At 36.9% G+C, this 21,127-nt stretch overlaps 1 protein-coding gene across 1 annotated transcript in view; it reads left to right on the forward strand.

The window, feature by feature from the left end:
* The window catches only part of LRP1B (LDL receptor related protein 1B), a 1,102,312-nt gene that overhangs the window by 953,646 nt on the left and 127,539 nt on the right, over window positions 1-21,127 (forward strand). The window contains exons 58-65 of the mRNA XM_075610066.1: window positions 526-648; window positions 1,170-1,351; window positions 3,091-3,290; window positions 7,044-7,232; window positions 8,054-8,202; window positions 17,568-17,661; window positions 19,821-19,937; window positions 20,052-20,171. Of these exons, the coding sequence (XP_075466181.1) occupies window positions 526-648; window positions 1,170-1,351; window positions 3,091-3,290; window positions 7,044-7,232; window positions 8,054-8,202; window positions 17,568-17,661; window positions 19,821-19,937; window positions 20,052-20,171 (1,174 nt within the window). The remainder of the gene's footprint in view (window positions 1-525; window positions 649-1,169; window positions 1,352-3,090; window positions 3,291-7,043; window positions 7,233-8,053; window positions 8,203-17,567; window positions 17,662-19,820; window positions 19,938-20,051; window positions 20,172-21,127) is intronic.

The raw sequence follows: 21,127 nt of genomic DNA on the forward strand, positions 1-21,127 counted from the left end.
ACTGCTACATTAGCACATAATATCACAATATAGCCTAACACGTGACACCAGAGAGAAAAATTTAGCTTGACTACATCTGTTTACTGCTACTGTTTCTAAATACTTACAGTAGAACACACAAAAAACTCAAAATTATTGTGTCTCCTCAATATACCTATTAATATTCAGTGCAAATAATAATCTGGAGTTTCTATATTACCATAATCACATTTCATTGACAGTTTTCATAAAGATGATACGTTCCTATTTCTGTAGGTTTTTAACCAGAGCAGTTTGTTTATGGTTATACATTACAATTACAAAAGTAGAATATACATCATGTGTCTATTTATTAATTGCATTTCAAATACTGTGTTTTATTATGTTTAAGGTGAATGTGGATAATATTTTACATTGTCTTTGTATTTTAGTCATACTTATTTAATTTAGTACACAATACATGCAGTAGCTATTTGTATCATCGTTGTATCCTTTTATACATGTACTGTACACCATTGTGAGAATGACTTCCTGTATTCTTGTCAGGGATTAAACAATGCAGTTGCAATGGATTTTGATCACAGAGAAGAGGTTGTCTATTGGATTGATTCCAGCAGATCAAATGGCAGCCGAATAAACAAAATGTTTGTGAATGGCAGTGATGTAAAGGTAACTTCCCATTAATGATGCAATCAACATGCATTTGTTCATAATGATTGTTTCCTTAACAACTGTGTTTCACAGGCATAGGATACTGATTCTAGACAGAGGTACTGTTGAATCTATCTTTGGTAATTCTATTAAATTTCATAAGCACCCGATATCACAATTCTTGCTGTTAATTAATAATAAATAATTCAAAGGTTTTGAAAGATTACAACAGAAGATCTGATGTTTTTATTATTGCAAACGAGGAAATATTACTGGTTTAAAAAAGCAGATACCTAATGTGCAAGTCTTTCTTCTACTGAATGCATTTGAGTCAGCTATGGCAGATTCAGGCTTTAACTACAATATTCACTGTACATCTATATATTCTAGAAATATATCTATTGTTTTCATTCACATCCATATTATTTTCCAGTAGATGTCACTACAATGAAACCAGATTATACATCCTTTACAATGCAAAACAAATTAAAAGTAATGAAGTCTTCCGTTAGTCTATGTTATTTGTTTTATTCTTCTAGGTAGTCCATAATACAGCCATACCTAATGCATTAGCCGTGGACTGGATTGGAAAGAATCTTTATTGGTCTGACACTGAGAAGAGGGTCATTGAAGTATCTAAACTAAATGGCTTGTATCCTACCATTCTCGTTAGCAAAAAGCTAAAATTTCCAAGAGATTTGTCCTTGGATCCACAAGCTAGGTATGTTGTTTTGCATACTGTTTCGCTGAAAATAATTTAATGTCCATTACTTTTCACAATGTGTTAATAATGCAGTTATTGTTATAAGAGAGTGGCTAACTAACTGGGTTCCAGGATAATGTAATGGCAAAATAAAACATAGGCATTGTGACTTGCAGGAATCCTGCAGGCAATTAATTATTGTGAGCTAAGAGCCAGTGTGTATTAAATACAGATGTAACAAGGATCATTGAACCCTGCCCCTTCTCATGCATGCCTAATTCAAAACAATGGCTACTTCTCTCGCTTGCTCTTTGTCTTTGCCCCGCTGCAATGTGCCAGTGGGGGTAATGAAGAGTGCTACAGTGTAGTCAGGTAAAAAACATTGAACAAGATTTATCAAAGTGATGCAGGGTTCATGCCAAAAAGGGCAAAATACCCAGCATCCCGCTGTGATCAATCCCAGCCTATGCTGGACTTACTGTTGCTGTTTTGAGAACGTTTGCGTTCTAGGAAATTTCTGAAAAGAATGAGCAACCTTATTACAAGGGGAACATTAATAATTGCTAAAAAAAGAACCACAATTTGGTTGGCCCGGAGTAGAGATGTGGGAAACTTTCCAAATTGCATTTGCCAAATTTTAAGCATTTTTTCCCAAAATTTGATTCTTTACGAAAGGTTTTCCAAGCCTCAAAGGGATGTTAACGTTGCAAAAGTAGTATACTTTCAGCAAAATATCGCCAGACAGGGAGCGAAAGCAGGGTGTGTGATCTATTTAGTGTTGGCATTAAATGAATGTAGCAATTTTAGAGAATGTAGCCATTTAGCATATTAAATGAAATTGCAGTGCACCCCAAACAATGCTTTTTTTGCGACTCAAAAAATGCTAATTTTGCATGGTTCACGGCCTCATTAAATAGTTTTGCACATCTTTAGTCTGTAGACGTCACAATCTGGCATTAGGGTGTATTGTATTTATCCAGCTACGCACAAATGGCTCAAGTAACATACATACTTTACATGTAATGAAATCCCAGCCAGGTGAGAAAATCCTAGGATAGTGTGAGTAGTAATTGAACTAACAATATCAGGTTCATTATGCTATGCATCCTGTCTTCAATAGTCATCAATTCTTCAAATATTTGGGGAGTCATCTATTGTGCATATTACCCAATGTCACTAAGTTTCTACTTCACTATTTGTGACAGGAACAGCTTTTTTTTTTAACTTATATGGTGCCCACATGTTTGTGAAAACAGTTATTTTCGGTGTGAATGGTAAGTGATTTGCTATCACACTGTAATGCAATTTAAATCAAATCAGGGTCAGAAACATTTACTGAAACCGCAATTGCATTTTTCAACCCAGAATGCCAGAACCCTAATTCTTGATGAAAAATTGACAAGATGATTAGACTTGAATTTTTTTCCAGGGATAGAAAGTAATACTTTTTTGTCTATTTGAGTTACTGTAACGTCATTCTGTATTCTATATACTATAGCAGCTCAAAAGACAAAACATTCAATGAATTAAGTCTGTGAATTGTTAAAGCAATTGTTCTTACCACATAACCACACCACATATATTACATTCAATGAAATGGTGATAGAAACAGATTTCCAACGTAAGATATGAAAGAAGAGTCACATAAATCCACTTATATAACTCATTCAAGTGACTTATACATCTAAGCGTAATATATACACTTGTAGAATAGTGGTAATGCTCATGTAAACAAACAATATATTGTATTTACATAGGTATTTGTACTGGATCGACTGCTGTGAATATCCACATGTTGGCCGTGTCGGTATGGATGGCACCAATCAAAGTGTTGTCATAGAAACAATGATTTCTAGACCAATGGCTCTAACAATAGATTATGTCAACAAAAGAATCTACTGGGCTGATGAAAATCATATTGAATTTTCAGACATGAATGGATCTAATAGACACAAAGGTAAGTTTCGGATTTTAACAAAGCCAAAAAGAGAATGCAGCCAAAGTTAAGGAATCAGTGGCATACTTATTTATTACATGGAACTTGACTCAAATAACATTAAAGAAAAATACTGAAAGCACCAGCACATTGATCAATCTTCAAACAAACAGGTACAGAGAAAGGGCCTAAGCTGTATATACATGCAGATCTGTTATTGCACATAAAATATCTATGAATTTCTCATCTGAAATAAATGCATCCACATTTTTAGATCTTTTTAAATGGTCAAATCTGTACAATATTATTTGAATTTCCATTAATCTACTGTATATTGATATTCTCATGGCACATACATTGTACATATATTACTTATATAAATATTAATGTTATTTTTAAAACACTTTTACAATGAGACACAACGGTAACTAGCTTGCATATTAAAATATTTTTTGAGGTCATCGCTTAATTACTGTGATGGGCAGTCTCAAAAATATTTGTAATTATGTATCCAAATAACCACAATTCACGGTTACTATTATGCTCTTGATGGTCTTATTGCTAAATTGTTCAGTATTATAAAAATATAATTTTTTCTTGAAATAGAAAATATCACTGTTACTATCCCCTTTAAACAAAATGATCAGCCGCAGTTTAAAAGCCTAAAATATGTTATGCTAGGTTAAATAAAAATAGTATGATCTACAAGGGATTTATTTATTTAACATAACTGTTTTCTGGAGTAATACATTTTGGGGGTATATACAGTATATAAAGTTTAAGAAGTGTGATTGTGCAGGTTAGCGATTTGCTACGCATGGGCTTCATCAAATAAAGAAAGCATATTAAACCCAATTTCTTTCATTTGGTGCAGAGCTTGTAGCTGGATAGACTGGAGCCAGCTGAGACCTGGCAAATGTTATTGATGCTCAAATAATACTGACATTATTTGCATAAATTAAGACACCCAATTTGTTCAAATAGATGCCTAACCCTCCTTTACTGCTCCCATTGCACTATATAACCACATGCACCGATCCATTTATGGTAGCATGGCAAAAAAACAGTGCCGATTAATTTAATACATGGACATTAGGGAACTTATTCTATATCAGCCGATTGGACTGTTTATAGCTAGAATTCACCATCATAGTCAATAGGGAATTTTGTCTGAAAATGGTCAGATCAGCCGCTTTGTCAGATATAGAATAAGCCTCTCAGGGAAACACGCTAATGAATAAATTACATAGATTGGTTTTCAAGAGAGCCATGTTACTTGCTGAACTACTGTACTCTGTTACTCATACAGCAGGGCTGAAAATGTACAAGACATTTAAGGTAATTAGCAAAAACAACAATGTATTATTTAGAACTCATCAGTCATCCCAGGCCAAGGAAGTACAGTAATATCGGTGTACATTCTTATGCATATTCTATGCTGTGTATTTTCTGGATTATTACATAATAACAATAGGACTGTTCTGTTGTTTACAACATAATAAAACCTAATGGCAAGTAGCAAACTAAAATTTGGTTACCATAGAAATGCTTCTCAACCAGTAAAACATTAATTTATACTGCCTTTTTCAGGAGGCTTGACAGCTAGAATGATAATCATGCTACATACAGTAGTTGGAAACTCAGCACAAACAATTATAACAGATTTTGACATAATGGGTACTGGCTTTATGATATATATTTTATTTCAAATGTCTATCTTACCATATTTATTTTTAGCATGAATTTCTGTATTTCCGAGTACTTATCAATCTTTAAACCACTTAGTTGAACCAGTATTTTTTTGCCTTCCTTTTTCCAGGCAGTGCACATATTTTGTGAAAATGAGTATATGAGTATACATGCTTTTGCATATTAAGTTTGCCGTCAGGCTGTTCTCTCTTTGCAAACTTTATCTGAATGAGTTGTAAAGCTCCCCATAGCAATGAGAAACTGGCTTCATTTGAAAAGGGACCTTTGGGCACAGACTATCAGTAAATTCCTCACACAAGTTTGCACTACAGTATAATTATTATTGTTGCAGTTACTGTAATAACACTCTAGTTTGTATGTGTGCCCTTGGAACGAGAGGAGGGCATGACCACTAGAGGTGTGCCAACATGTTCACTGAAGTTCGCAAACCAGGTGAATTCTGCAAATATTTGCAAAAAAAAATTGCCAAACATTAAAAGTCACAGTTACTGTATAAACTGCTATTTTTGCAAAGTTCTGGTTAATAGTGGCAATAATTGACAATCATTTGGATCACTGTGACCTATTGTGAAGATAGAGAAATTGGTAAAAACATTAGCAAAACATGTTTGGAAACATTGAGAACGAGGGTAGTAGCTTTATTCAAGTTTTGCGATTACTTTTCCCTGCTATGAATTTTATTCTTAAGAGAAGTAATGTAGGCCAAACCGAGAGGAAGCGTAAGAGATGGAGACGAGTAGAGGCAGGTTTCAACTTTCACACATGTGGCTGTGGGTTAGTGGGAGACCAATTATTTTTTTTATCGTCAAACATCAACAACCATTACCACAGGCCAGTATTCATAGGCTTTAGCATAATAATTGTAATTTTTACATAAGTTATAGCTACTATACAGTGGGTAAATGCAATGGTATTAAAACAATTCTTAGTTGCTATCTACACTACTTGACATCCTTCAAACTTTATTTTACAACACACAAAGAAGTACATTTCAGTTAATAGAATGTTTCTAGAGTAAGATGTAAATGTCCCATAGAGCCTTTTCAAACTGGTACATATTCTTAAATTGATATGTTTTCTAATGTTTTAGCTTCAGTCTGAATACTTAAACAGATTTTCTGGTATATCTTTGAATAACAACTCAACTGGTGAAAAGTAATTTAAATTTTTGGATGAAAGTCAGATAGTGTTATTAGATAAGAGGAGTTGCCTGCTGAATGCTAATTCCCTGAAAGAATGCCCGCGGTTAACCTGAATACTTTTTATAGTAATTAACTTTCTGGAAGACTTTGAGTATATGTCCTACACAAAAAAAGTGGATTCTTCTTTTCACTAAAGATGTTGTGAGCAACACTGTTCCATTATTTAAAATGAATAATCACAGCCTGAGTTATTATTTTGATACTTTTGCATTATTGTATTAAAATCAACTTTTATCTTGTGTCGCTGCATCATTCGTATAAGACAGCAGTTGGTCTGAATTAATATCCCTATCATATTCATAAAGACACCATTTAAGCTTTACTTTTTACATTTGTAATGGTGAATACCTTATTTGTGTTTTGTGGAGCCAAGATCAAAATAAAATTTTGATACTATAATTTTTATCTTAAAATACTGCTGCTATATAATTCGAGATATGCACAAAGAATTGTCGGAATTTTTCACTAAAGTATATTCCACAAAGTAACAGAAATTAAAGGAAAAAAGCAATGACCCCAGTACCACTTATAATGAGCTTTAAATGTAAATGCTAAGTACTCCTTAAAAATTGAACATGCCATTTGTTTCGAGAGTGCTAGTGCAGGTAAGGTACTTGTTAGCAAAATTCACTCATTTTCTTCTCAGTGGTTGGGCTGACTAAACGTTAGCAAGTTGATCTTGTGCATCCAATCTTGAATTCTCTTAACTGGCAATAAAGAACCTACTGAGCTTGACAGGTTGTCACAGCAATTATTCAGAAGAAGTTATGTAGCAGTTGTATCTGTCAGCCTATTCAGTATTGAAAATTTTACCTGGCAGCCTTCCAGCTGTGCACATTAATCTTATCATCTCTTATTACAGTTCCTAATCAAGATATTCAAGGGGTGATTGCACTAACATTGTTTGAGGACTACATCTACTGGACAGATGGAAAGACCAAGTCGCTTAGCCGCGCCCACAAAACCTCTGGAGCAGACAAAGCATCGCTGATTAACTCTTGGCATGCTATATCAGACATTGAAGTGTATCATGCATACAGACAACCTGATGGTGATTATTATTCTAATGACACTTTATTTTACATCTCTGAATATTATACATTTTATTGATCATGTCTGGAAGTATCGTTAACTTGTATTTTACTGTAATTGCCTTACACAAGTTTTTAATACATGTAGACTGGCTGTGTGGTCATTAAATTATATTAATCAAAAATAGTGAGAATTATGGTCAATTCTGATATGTCCGATGAATGGAACATGAACGACAACAACAAAAATCAAATCTTACAAAATATTCCTGAATAAAATGAGATACAGTACTGTGCATATTTGTTGTTTACAAAGTTGCTGCTAAACAGCATACTGGAACCCGCCTTCTCCCTGCTTTGAATAAATGAATGGATCTGAACTCTTCTCCAGTATGGAGAAGATGTCTTCACAGCATATTGAATAGGAGGCTGTAGAAGGGAGTGATCATTATGCATATCATGGGTCAGTTTAGAAGATTAGCATTTAAACTATAACATTTTGAAATATTCCATAAATGGTATTCTGTTAAAATGGGTTATTCTGTTATAAACTTATATTTTTCTGGTTTAGCCAGTGAACAAGAGTGACCTCGTCCATATGGATTTTGATTCAGTTGTAATATTTCTACATTGAATTGTATTTACTATGCTAGCACAATTCTGTTATCATAGTATGAAAGTTACCATTATATTAATAACTAGATACACGTCCTTGTCATAATGTGCCCTGTGCAAATTATATTAGGTTCTTCTTCTCTTTAAAACCGCTTATTAAAGAATTCAATTAACTTTATATGAGAAAAAAAAATGACTTGTAATGCTTTTGTCTTTGTGTCCGTAGTGCCTGCCCACCCTTGTAAAATTAATAATGGGGCCTGCAGTCACTTATGCCTGTTATCGCCGCAAAAGTCACACACTTGTGCCTGTCCCACTAATTTTTACCTAGCAGAAGATAACAAGACATGCTTGTCTAACTGCACAGCCAGTCAGGTGAGTACTCAAAACAAATGCCATGATAAAACGGAACTAAGCTATTTTGTAAGGGGAGCAGAATGGCCAAACTACAAATATCTACTAGTGCAGGGGTGGACAACTCCAGTCCTCAAGGGCCACCACAAGGTCAGGTTTTAAGGCTATCCCTGCTTCAGCACAGGTGGCTCAGTCATTGATTGAGCCGCCTGTGCTGAAGCTGGGATAGCCTTAAAACCTGACCTCTTGGTAGCCCTTGGAGACTGGAGTTGGCCACTCCTCACCTACTAGTACCTTCCCAGTAGAGTACGGTATAAGTAGCGGTATCTCTTAGTTGAACTTGACAACAATTATTTGGATGGATTTGCAGCTTCACCGGTTAGTGTAAGTAATTAACCAGCATTGTTTGGGTATTTTCTTTGTTTGTAGTGATAGTGCATTTATTATCATTTTTGGCGGATAATGTGGTTTAAGTTACACTGCTAATCATGCATCATAGTTTGTGATCACAAGAACAGGTTGAAAATGTGGCAGTATGCACATCTTTTGTTATTTTTTTATTATTATGGCCTTTGCACACTTCAGCTCTATATGATAATTTGTCCTTCTCTTTTTTGGTTTTGGTATCTTTCCCCAAAATGCAGATATAGTATACCCACATCTCCTCCACACTGCATTCATGAGCACGAAGATTTCTCCACTTTCCCTGTGCAAATGAGAATACAATCCTACCCCCATCACAAGCATATTGCTTAACACTCATTTTAGAAAGTCACAGGTACATTTAAAATACGTTGCAGCACTATTGTAATTTCCATTATTGCACTCTCATTTTACTCCTTACACCTTAAGTATAGGAAATAAAAATATCACTTGTGGGCACATTAACATGTCTCAAACAGGTCTCCTAACATAGAATGCTTCCTATGAAGATAGGGATTCTGGAAAATGACATGTAAATAAGCACAGAGTCACATTTTGCTTAAAATCCATTTTAACATGGCTCCTTATTATATTATGCCTGCCACATTAAAGAAGTGAATTAACTTCGCAATGTACATTAATGGCGCTATATAAATAAAGACATACAATACAATACAACTCACAGACAGCTGTTTCAACCTCTTGGGTCTCATCAGTGTGAGGCTGGTTATACTGGCTCTGCACTGTGAAGTATGTGATAGGTTTCAACCACAAATTAAATAAGTTATGGTGGGTAAAAAAGGTGCCACCGTATATCATACAGCAAATAAAAATATCACTTGTCAGCACATTCACATGTCTCAGACAGGTCTGCAGTCCTGTCGTTCCCCATTATCTCTTTGCGTACAATGCTTATATATACATATTAAGCACTAGACAGTAGACCTACACATCTGATCAACGAGAAAACTTCCCTGAACTCCTTTACTTCAATCACCTGTTTCTACCCAGAACTGTGTGGCCCCTCCATATTACTTCTACAGTACTTGCCTTTACTGTTATAGACGTGGAGGAGACACTGCAGATATGATAAATGGATGGTCGGATTCAAAGTAATGACTAAGATTTAATGCCCTTGGATGTGTTCTCAAGTGTAAACTGCTGTTAATCTGTTTGCTTGTTTTTCTCCTTCGCCCACATGGTACTTTGCTGTGGAATATACTGGTGTAATATAAATAAATTACCATTATATAATATTATGCAGAGCAGTCATTTTTTTTAATGAATATACTGTATTTACTTAAACGGCTTCCAGTCTCGGTTCTATTGTAACTTAAGGTTATGATAAACTGTATCCTTAGTTCTTGTGAAGCAATATTATATAGGGGCAGATATTAAAAAGGCCATCCAATTGTAGATATCATGTCTCTCTTTGGCCAGACTATACATAATAATGCATGCATCTGTCCAATGAGGGTAGAGGTGTATGATATACTGTAGGATATTTAAGCGTGCATATTTTGTTTAAAAAAAAAAAAAGGGACAAAACAGTCTGAATGTACAGGTAATGTTATGTTTGCAACTCCAGTCAAAAGTTTGGATTCTGTACACAGTAGATATGGGGGTGCTCAACTCCAGTCCTGAAGCCCTCCCAACAGGTCAGGTTTTCAGGATATCCCATCTTCAGCATAAGTGGCTCAATCCTCTGATTGAGCCACCTGTGCTGACGCAGGGACTGATTAAGCCACCTGTGATGAAGCAGGGACTGATTGAGCCACCTGTGCTGAAGCAGGGATACTCTGAAAACTTGACCTGTTGGGGGGCTTGAAGACTGGAGTTGAGCACCCCTGCAGTAGATCACGAATATCAAGTCATGGTTTGGTGACTCACATAACCAAGTTCTATTTTTACACCACAAATGGATTACATGTTGGGCATATGTGATGAGTGCTTACGGAGACATTCTCATAGCCTGACCTCTACTGTTCTCTGATATGATACACTGTAGCTTTGTGTTAACATAGTAGCGTTTAGTCAAAATGCCATTCTTCTTCAAATGTATTTTGTCAGCTCGATTACTTTGCTGTATTGAAAATCTGGGGTTATGTGGAGGGAATACTGATATTCTCAAATGCCTTTCCTAATGAAAAACAGAATATAAACATAACCTATTCAATGAAAGCCAATAGCAGATGATATCAGTAATTGTTTGAAACCAATCTTCCTTCTCTCTCACATTATAGTAATACATTGGTCAAAATAAGGTTGTAAATGAGTGCATTAATATGACTGCAGTTATCCATCAACGGGCTCTCTATAGACCCCCAAAATTAGGTCTGAATTCCTGTTGCATACCAAAAATCACAAATAACTAATCAACTACATATATGTAAGATCTAGACTATCTCCAATGGAATAAAATATAACGATTATCAATATTTTTGAGAGATCTTAGTTTCGTGTGTTTCCTTCTCAGATCCTGACGATCTGTTCAAACAATTAAATGAAGACGAAAAATCTAGCGCAAATACCGTTTTGAATTAAATTAAACTAAGTGAATACACTGGTGAAGGTGAAAGTCAAATGTATACAGTCCCTTGAATAGGTGCCGCTCCTGGAGTGGACTCAATCCAAGTCTATATATGATTGTGGAGACAGAGGGTCTGGAGCGCACTCACATCCAGGGGCAAGGGCGTAGCTATAGTCCGAGAAGCCTAGCCACAGCCCGAGGGCCTGCGTTGTTGCGGGGGTCTGCTCTCCCCCACCCCCAGAGCCCACTCCTTCCCCCCACCCGCTGTCCCGCGGCAGAGACAGGCGGGGGGAGAGGGTTTTCTGCGGCCGCGGCCCCAGGTGGTATTAAAGAATTAGCCAGTAGCGCTAGCAAAATCACTTGCGTCAGAGGAGGAAGGCAGGGAGAAGCACACTCTAGCGGTGTGATCCGTTACTTCCAGTGTCTGCTGCTAGAGTGTGATTGTGGTCCTGCTCTGCTCTGATGACTCAAGTGATTCTGCTACAACTACCAGCCAATTCCTTAATACATATGTTTGCCGTCGCAGCATACCAGCATCTCCCCCCGCCTGTCTCTGAGTCGTAGTCTATTAACCAGTTAGGCATGGGGGGGAGGTGATATTATGATTTATGATGATGAGGGCCCGGGGGACTGGAGGAGATAGGATGATGATGATTATAGGGTCTGTGGGAGATCTAATGATAATGAGGGGACTGGAGGAGATATGATGAGGGGGAGAAGCTGATGGGGATGATGAGGGGGAGAAGCTGACGATGGTGATGAGATGGAGAGCTAAGGAGGAATGATGAGAGAGAAGATAAGGAGAGTGAGAACAAAATTGCAGTCAGTATTATCTTATAATACTATGCTGATTTATTTAAAGTGTATGGTGAATTTTACACAACTTTGGATAAAAAGCCCAATAGTATTTGAAAATAACCCCTGGATAGTGGCATAGCTGGAAATGAGCGGGCTCCCGGGCAAATATTTTTTCAGGGCCCCATTAAAAATCAACTTATTCTGTAGATTCAAAATTAAATATACCACACACATATAAATATAGATTACATATAAAATATAGATTACTTATCTATATGGGGGTGGACATTTTTGCTGCCCCAGGCCTAATGGGAAATCCGCCACTGGAACAGCTATTGAATCTCGTTGTGGGAGCGTGCAGAGAGGTTCCCACCCTCTACTTTACAGTATTTATATTTATATGTGTGTGGTATATTTAATTTTGAATCTACAGAATAAGTTGATTTTTAATGGGGCCCTGAAAAAACATTTGCCCGGGGGCCTGCTCATTTCTAGCTATGCCACTGTCCAGGGGTATATACAAAAGAAGAAAAACATACACATATAGTGCAAGAAAAGTGTTGATAATAGGGATTCAAATAAATGATATGCAATTCACTCACATTCTCCGTGAGCAATAAGGGCTTTGTTGTTATCAAGAGTGACCACATCCTATGTTGATTTGGTAGTGATGGGGAGGAGGATCCCTCCTGGGATCCTGCATGGGATCCAATGAGGATAGGTGGAGGATCCCTCCTGGGATCCTGCATGGGATCCTCCTCCCCATGTTTCTCTACATGGTTGTATCCTGACGGACATCACTATCGGAGCAACGTACGAGGTGGTCACTCTTTATAACCACAAAGCCCTTATCGCTCACGGAAAATGTGCGTGAGTTGCATATCATTTATTTGAATCACTATTATCCCAAAATTTTGCACTATATGTGTAAGTTTTTCTTCTTTTGTATATACCCATGGATGTGAGTGCGCTCCTGACCCTCTGTCTCTCAAACAATGAAATGTATGACACTCCTGTGATTCTGCTGTTGAATGGTTTGAGATATGTGGATTTGTGGCTATATTTGATGAAGTGATGGCCCTAACGTGCACAATTTTAAGTCTCTACAATTAACTATATTAATTTAATATGTTATTTTCATACAATCGGATATTGTGCTAAAAAATGCACATTCAGGTCTGAAACAAAGTTATTTGGTATGGGTATTTGTTAAGATTAAATTAGTGTTGTCGTTTAATCATTTATCCTCAAACATACAGCTCTTATTTAGTTACCAGATAACCTTGACTGTCTGTGGTCATGAAGCACAATTTAAAAATGGAGATACAATTCCTAACATGTCAAAACCTTTTTAAAGACACATTAATGCGTCCGTTAAAAGGGAACAAAATAATCAGTCAGCAGTACTTTTAAAGTATTTCCCCTATTAACTGTCAATAAATAATTGAACCAGGCAGTGGTCATTCTTCTTGAACCAGATTCTTTACAGGCAAATCATTTATCTAATCCTTGGATCAACAATGAGAAAGAATTATTTTTCTCTAGACAAGAGTTACGTCTGTTTGATAGGGGTGGCCAAGTCCAGTCTTTAAGGCCATAAATTGGTCAGATTTTAAAGATATCCTTTCAGCACAGGTGGCTCAATCAGTGTCTCAGTCAAAAACTGAGCCATTAACTGAGCCACCAGTGCTAATGTAAGGATATCCCTAATACCTGGCCTGTTGTTGGCATTTGAGGATGGCAGTTGGCCACCCCTTGATTAGGCAATACACATTTGCAATCCCTGATTCGCACATTGTATTTCCCTAAAAGAATGGACAAAGGAGCTCCATGTGATAGATACTAACCGTGTAAACCATAAATCACTCCAAGTTGGTTCCAATTTCACATTGCAGAGCCAGTATAACCAGCCTCACACTGAAGAGACCCAAAAGGTTGAAACAGCTGTCTGTGAGTAGGTTTACTGGCTATGTATTTCTTTAACCAAGGCTGTCCTGAAAAGTTGTGTAATACGGCAGGCATAAGCTCATAGGGGTCCATGTTAAAGCGGACAGAAAGTAAAAGGTGAAACTGTGTGCTCATCTGTGTGTCATGTCCCAGAATCCTTGGCTGCAGTGGAAGCACTGTATGCTAAGAGATTATGGTGAAAAGCAGAGTCGGAAACCTGTCTGAGATGTGTGAATTTGCTCACAAGTGATATTTTTATTTTCTTTTAGTAAAGCAAAAATGAATCAGCACTCAACAAAAAATCAGGAATAATCAATAAAATGCCACGTGGACAAAGGACATTTTGCAAATTAGCATAGAATGTGCTATTTTAATGTGAGACCCTCACAGGGTATAAAGTAAAAAGAATACAATAGCTCGAAAGAGTCCAATAGGATAACACAGTTTGGACACATATACTCACAAAATGTGAGCAATCAAAGGAACTGTAACTGATTTAATGAGCCGTTTGCAGTTTCGCGGCAGCGGCCCTGTGTACTTACACGTGCATGGCTTAATCTTGGAGAAAAGCATATGATACTAGGAAAGAAGGGGGGAGCTCTGACAACAAGGACAATAATGTGCAAATAAGTGCAGGTGAGATCAATGAATGGTTAAATCTCACAGAGTGTTGAAGCAATCCTCAAACGTCTAATGGCGATTAATGGTTCTTTTTCCCGTGATGCAGATGAACTTATAGCATAAAAACAAGCAGTAGGTCTCTTAGGGACTCTGATGGTTGTTCTCCTGATGTGGTGCTCATATATAATAATATGAGAGACACACCATATGATACCATGCAAAAAAAAGGGAAGACTCCCGACGAATCAAGGTGTGAAAAGCGTAGAGTCTGAGTCCTAGCAGAATACTGGCAAGTGTGATCCGGAAGGGGTTGACGTCATCACGTAATGTGCTATCTTGTCATTGCGTTGGAGGCGCCGGCTACGAGGCGAGGAGCGGAGGCTTCCAAGACGATCATGGGAGCTGCTAGCACTACAGCACCCAGACGTGAGTCCTACCAGCAGTGGAGACTGTGACTTTACACCCTAGGAAAACAACTTGCGATCGTACAATGCCTTATGCTAAGGTTTTCATGTGAGTTTTGATTTGGCTTACACTGACCTTGTCTTTAATATATGGTTACCATCTACACATATCCTGCCTCTTCCCTTTTTTTGCATGGTATCATATGGTGTGTCTCTCATATTATTATATATGATCACCACATCAGGAGAACAACCATCAGAGCCCCTAAGAGACCTACTGGCTGTTTTTATGCTATAAGGTCATCAGCATCACAGGAAAAAGAACCATTCATCGCCAGTTGACGTTTGAGGATTGCTTCAACAGTCTGTGAGATTTAACCATTCATTAATCTCACCTGCACTTTGCACATTATTGTCCTTGTTGTCAGCGCTGCCCCCCCCTTCTTTCCTATACACTACTTTTAGGGACCCTATAGGAGGGTCTAACAAGGGTAGAGCGAAGACAACAAGCTGTTTATCACTAAGTATTTATTTTTGTTTATGAACACCATCACTAATTTTGTTGATCAAGCACAGTCACATTTTATTGGTGTGTACTGTATATATATTTTTCACACCGTCTAAACACTTATGAGCGCCGGGTGAGTTTTTGCATCAAAGCATATGAAAATGGCAGGATCGACCAGGTGTTATCCCATGGGACTCTTTTGAGTTATTGTACAGTATACTTTATACCCCGTGAGAATCACACATTAAAATAGCAGATTCTATGCTGATTTGTAAAATTTGCTTTGTTTACATGGCATTTTATTGATTATTCCTGATTTATTGCTGAGTGCTGATCCCTTTTTGCTTTACTATTGTACTGATTAGTTATGCCTGGCTTTGGATGCATAGGATCCTAGCACCAACCAAACCCAAGTGAGATCTTTTGATCATATTTTCTCCAAATTCTATATCTGGTGAGTGCATATTCAGTTTTTTCCTTTTTCATGAATTTGTGATCATTATTCTCTCAAGCAAAATATATATTTTTTGCAAATAGAAAACCAAGATTTAGATTGAACAGAGGAATACAGGTACTTGTACTGCAATGGTAAATACTGTTAATTTGTACAATATCAATGTATTTCCTTACTCTATGATGTACAGTACCTTAGTTCCTTATCTAGTTGAGTTTACACAAAGTCAAACTTGGCAGAGAATTTTGACGCATTTAAACTTAAAAAATATGAAGCACTCAGATTCAGAGTTTTATTCATCTTATTATAATGTGTGCGTCTGGTGACTCCTCCTGTAACTACTCACCCAAAACACCAGCTGAAAAACGCAGGGCAAAAGTGCTAAAAATGACCTTGATACATTGACCATTAGAGAGACAAGTTTGAAATGCCTATCTAAGCACCAATCTTAGCTTCAATTTTATGGGAAAGAGATTAACCTCTAGGCTGCCCTTATCACATTCATCACAAGGCTGGGCACTCTAAGGATCCTTATGACATTTGCTCATTTTCTAGAGGAAGATCCTGTTCGCCTCTCAATAGTATTGAAGGACACTCCGCTTCCATTCACATCACTAGGTGTCAGGTTACAACCATGTGATCACTACCCCAAGCGATCACTTAGTCATGATCCCAGAAGTCTGGTGGCCTTCTGGTGTTACCAGGCTTCTGGCAGGGAAAAGGTTAATTGTGCCCCTTCATACATAGCCCCTAAATATAGCAGACACTTATTTATGCAACCCCATGCATCCCATTGAATCGCAATACCCATATATATTACCCAACTATCTTTACCTTTCCTAATATATTTGGATATCAACTGGTAACAACCGATCCTCCTCCCCACAAGGAAACTCATACTGTACTTGCATAACCTGTGCAAATAGTGTCCATACTGTACGTGAGTAGGATAAAGACGCATGACCACGCTCATTTAATTCTAAATGATTGCCTTAAAAAATCAGAACATTATATACTGTACAGTGTAGAACAATTAGAGCAAATCAGTTTTTATCATCTTTGCTATAATGTTCCCAAATTGGGATTTATAAAATAGAGCTAGTTCATTTCTATTTTTTCGTATGCTGGAGAAAGCCATAAAATGTAGGACATCTGGATTAAATTTTGCAGTCCTAAAATTAGAAATGTATGGCTCATTATTTCATCACAATTACAGAATGTCATAGTTATCTTCTTAGGATTTGCATACATAATACAGCTGGTAAAGTCAATAGCAGGGGTTAGAACTTACACATTTGATTTGGGTTATGTAGCAGATTGTTTTTTGTTTTTCTGACACATTCATTCTGACGAGCAGAGATAGACACACAAACCGCTTCCAAAGCTCATAACAGGTTTAGCTAACTATGGTGCGTCTGTCACATTGAGATTCACAGAGAATGGTTCTGTAAAAGCATACTTCAAAGGAATGGAAGCTTTGGAAACACTCAAATAATTGTTAAAAAATATTACACTGTTCCATGTTCTCACAAACAGAACAGTTCATACAGAATAGGCCAAAACAAAGCTAAAAATAAAATAATGTTTTTCCATCTTGAATAATGATCAGTCAGCTTGGCAGTATCTTTTTTATGCAATGCTTCTCCTTGTTCGCTAGTGTATGTCTACAATTATGTTTTTTTTTTTATCTTACATGTTCAGTTTCGTTGCAATACAGATAAATGTATTCCCTTTTGGTGGAAATGTGACACAGTTGATGACTGCGGGGATGGATCCGATGAACCTGCTGAATGTCGTGAGTATTTATTTTATGTTAAATGGCAAGTTTCTCTGAGTGGAGTACTGTTTATATGCAGATACTATAACACACGGGTGGCCAACTCCAGTCCTCAAGAGCCACCAACAGGTCAGGTTTTCAGGATATTCCTGCTTCAACACAGGTGCTGATTGAGCCACCTGTGCTGAAGCAGAGATACCATGAAAACTGACCTGTTGGTGAACCTTGAGGACTGGAATTAGCCACCCCTGGTATACAGTAGCAGCTCATTAGTAGAGGTGTTATTATTAACATTTTGGATAAACCATTTCAAAATACACATAGTTACATGTACCGTTAGGTATAAGAGCATTAATCAGGAGTAGAAACACACACGATAATTCCTGCCCCAAAGAGTATTTGTAAAAATATAAGTAAGAAACTCAGTAGTGCGTGAAATATACAATATACTGTATATGTTTAAGACAAACGTTGAAGAGCTATAATGTTCTGCTCAGGTTAAGCAGGACTGGTTTAGAAATAGTTTAACCATGTTAAAAGAGAAATTGTCATGATAAAGATCAGGGGAATAAGGGAATTAGATTGTAAGCTCTTCCGGGCAGGGACTCCTTTTCCTAAATGTTACTTTTATGTCTGAAGCAATTTCCCATTATGTGTTTGTATTATTTGTTATTTATATTATGTCACGTGTATTACTGTTGTGAAGCGCTATGCACATTAATGGCGCTATGTAAATAAAGATATAAATACATACAAGGGTACAGTGCATGAGACAGAGACACAGATATATTTGGTAACACAAGATTGTAAAAGCTAACATGTCAATTCTCACTGATATTCTGTGAGACTCGCTGATCTGCGTCAGTGGTGCTGATTTATAGTATCAGCAATCTCTTACAGTCCCACTCATTAAAACAACAGTTATTTTCCAATAAAATTATTTCATTTTGTTTTTTGCACCAGAGCCCCCACATCTTACTGATGGTTATCTGTAAAAGAGTGATGTGTGGCACACTTAGGAAAATGAAGGTTATAAGTGGTTGAGAGTGATCGAGATCTAAATGCTATGAAATACGATTATGTGATGGGGGGGGGGAGAGTTGGGAAAAGACAAGGCAAAAACAGTGGAGAATACATATACAGAATCAGATATTTATTAGAGTCTCAAACACTCAGTGGTCTTGATATGTCTCAGTTTGTTGGTGCACTGCTGAAATATATTATCATTTGTAATTCAAATTATAATTTTTTTCATCATCACTGCCCATCTACCTTTAAAACTCATTTGTCAACCATTAATGCTTCACAAAAGGAAGAGAGCCTTCAACGACAATATATATTGCCATTTAAACAACGAGTCAGGTGTTGATGTATTAAAGTGTCCAAATATGTAGCCTTTACAGCCTTTCAAAGCAGGCTTCTACTTTTGTCATACTGTAGGTGTATTTATTGCTTCTTTCAGAACAAATGTTGTATTATGTTAACATTTGACATCTCTGTACACTAGTAAAAATGCACCAAACAAATTTGTCTTACTTTCAAAAAACGATAGCTAGGGAGGAACAAGTGAATAACCAGAACATGGCACGTTACATTATCACGTGTTTGCATGAATTAGCACCAATAAGTTCTGTGACTGTGTGATTTTCTTTAAAAAATTGCAAACGCAGCTAAAAAGCAAAGTGATACACGTTAACACATCTCTAATTACTAGTCACTCAACAGCAAAATTAGACGTGTACAAGTATTTGCACTTCAAAAAATAAATACGAAATCTGCAAATTTAACCATGTGCTTTTATTTGAACCTGAATTTATATATTTGAATCCAGCAACTCTTCGATACCTGTTAAAAAACCATGGTAACAGGTACAGTATAAGGCTTGCATTTGTCCCAGTAGTTTGATGTAATGTGAAGTTTGATGTAACAGGAGAATGAATTCATGATGCACACTCGTTTTTAAAATCTGTAATAAAATGTAGCATTTTTCTGAATTTATCCAGAACATGTATTTTCCCCTATAAAATGCAAAGATCTCTTTTACCACAATTATTTAAAGGAATGGCTCTCATTTGATGGAGCTTCAAAATATATTTTATATTTTTGCGTACTGTCAAATAAAAGGAAATGCAATATTACTATTTTCATATATTACAATACATTTACTATTTTTAAAGCTGAATTCAAATGCCAGCCGGGGCGTTTTCAGTGTGGAAGTGGACTCTGTGCTCTTCCAGCTTTCATCTGCGATGGAGAAAATGATTGTGGGGACAACTCTGATGAACTCAACTGTGGTAGGTGATTATACAGCATACAAAGTAGATGAACAAGATACTTCACTAAATAAGCATTTTGCTAATTTAAATTCAAGAGGGGAAGTTAGTCATGATTTGCTGATTGCTTTTCAGACACATATGTCTGCCTGTCGGGTCAGTTCAAATGCACCAAGAAGCAGAAATGCATCCCAATAAATCTCAGATGCAATGGCCAAAATGACTGCGGAGATGAAGAAGATGAGATTGATTGTCGTAAGTTAACTATTGTCGTTATGCAAATTTACTAAGACAATGTATGAGATAAAGTAACTACAAAAAAAAACGAGCGGTTTTTATAATATAATTCAAAGTTATAAAACTATAAATTAGTGAGAATCTCATTTACTAACATTCATAAAAGTTGAGCTAAACATTGTAGTAGGGAACACGAAATGCATAGAAATGAGGACAAATTATTCTTCAGTTGCTTTCCAGATTTATATTTCTGCAAGGGAGCAAAAAAGCAAATAAAAGAAGCAAAGTGTATCGTCTGGGCTCCACCAAAATAAAAGTTAGATTTATTAAAATGTACTTTACATTTACTGAATGTGCTTGGTGCTTCCAATGCTTATACCATAGCAGGAGTTGCCAACTCCAGTCCTCAAGGGCCACTAACAGGTTAGGTTTTAAGGATATCCCTGCTTCAGCACAGATGGCTGTCTTCGACTGAGCCACTGATTGAGCCACCTGTCTTGAAGCAGGGATATCCTGAATACCTAACCTGTTGGTGGCCCTTGAGGACTGAAGATGGCTACCCCTGGCTTATGAAGTCAGGTGTTGGGGAGATGCTTGAACAAAAGAAAAATAATGTATTCGAGCACCCAAATCTCAAAGAAAGGCTGCTGTATTTGAGCAATACATTGACATTTTATAATACAGTAATTGGCTCGTACAAGTGACAGCTGTTGGAAAAATCTCAGATGTAGAGGCTTCCTGTCTCTCACTCTTGATTTTTGTTCCCTAAGAAACTTGCAAAGAATAATTTGCAAAGGTTTTTACCCACATAGCTTTTTTGCCATTTTGCTGCAAACGTTTGCGATTTGTGCCATATTTACGTGGCTATGACCATATACAGCTGCATCAATTTTAGATGGTTTTCCTTGATGGTTGTCTCTCAAACACAGTAAAAGGTGGTGCTATGGGGTACCCTGCCCTATCCGAACTTGCAC

The sequence above is a fragment of the Ascaphus truei genome, chromosome 7, assembly GCF_040206685.1.
Source record: "Ascaphus truei isolate aAscTru1 chromosome 7, aAscTru1.hap1, whole genome shotgun sequence".
Classification (NCBI taxonomy): domain Eukaryota; kingdom Metazoa; phylum Chordata; class Amphibia; order Anura; family Ascaphidae; genus Ascaphus; species Ascaphus truei.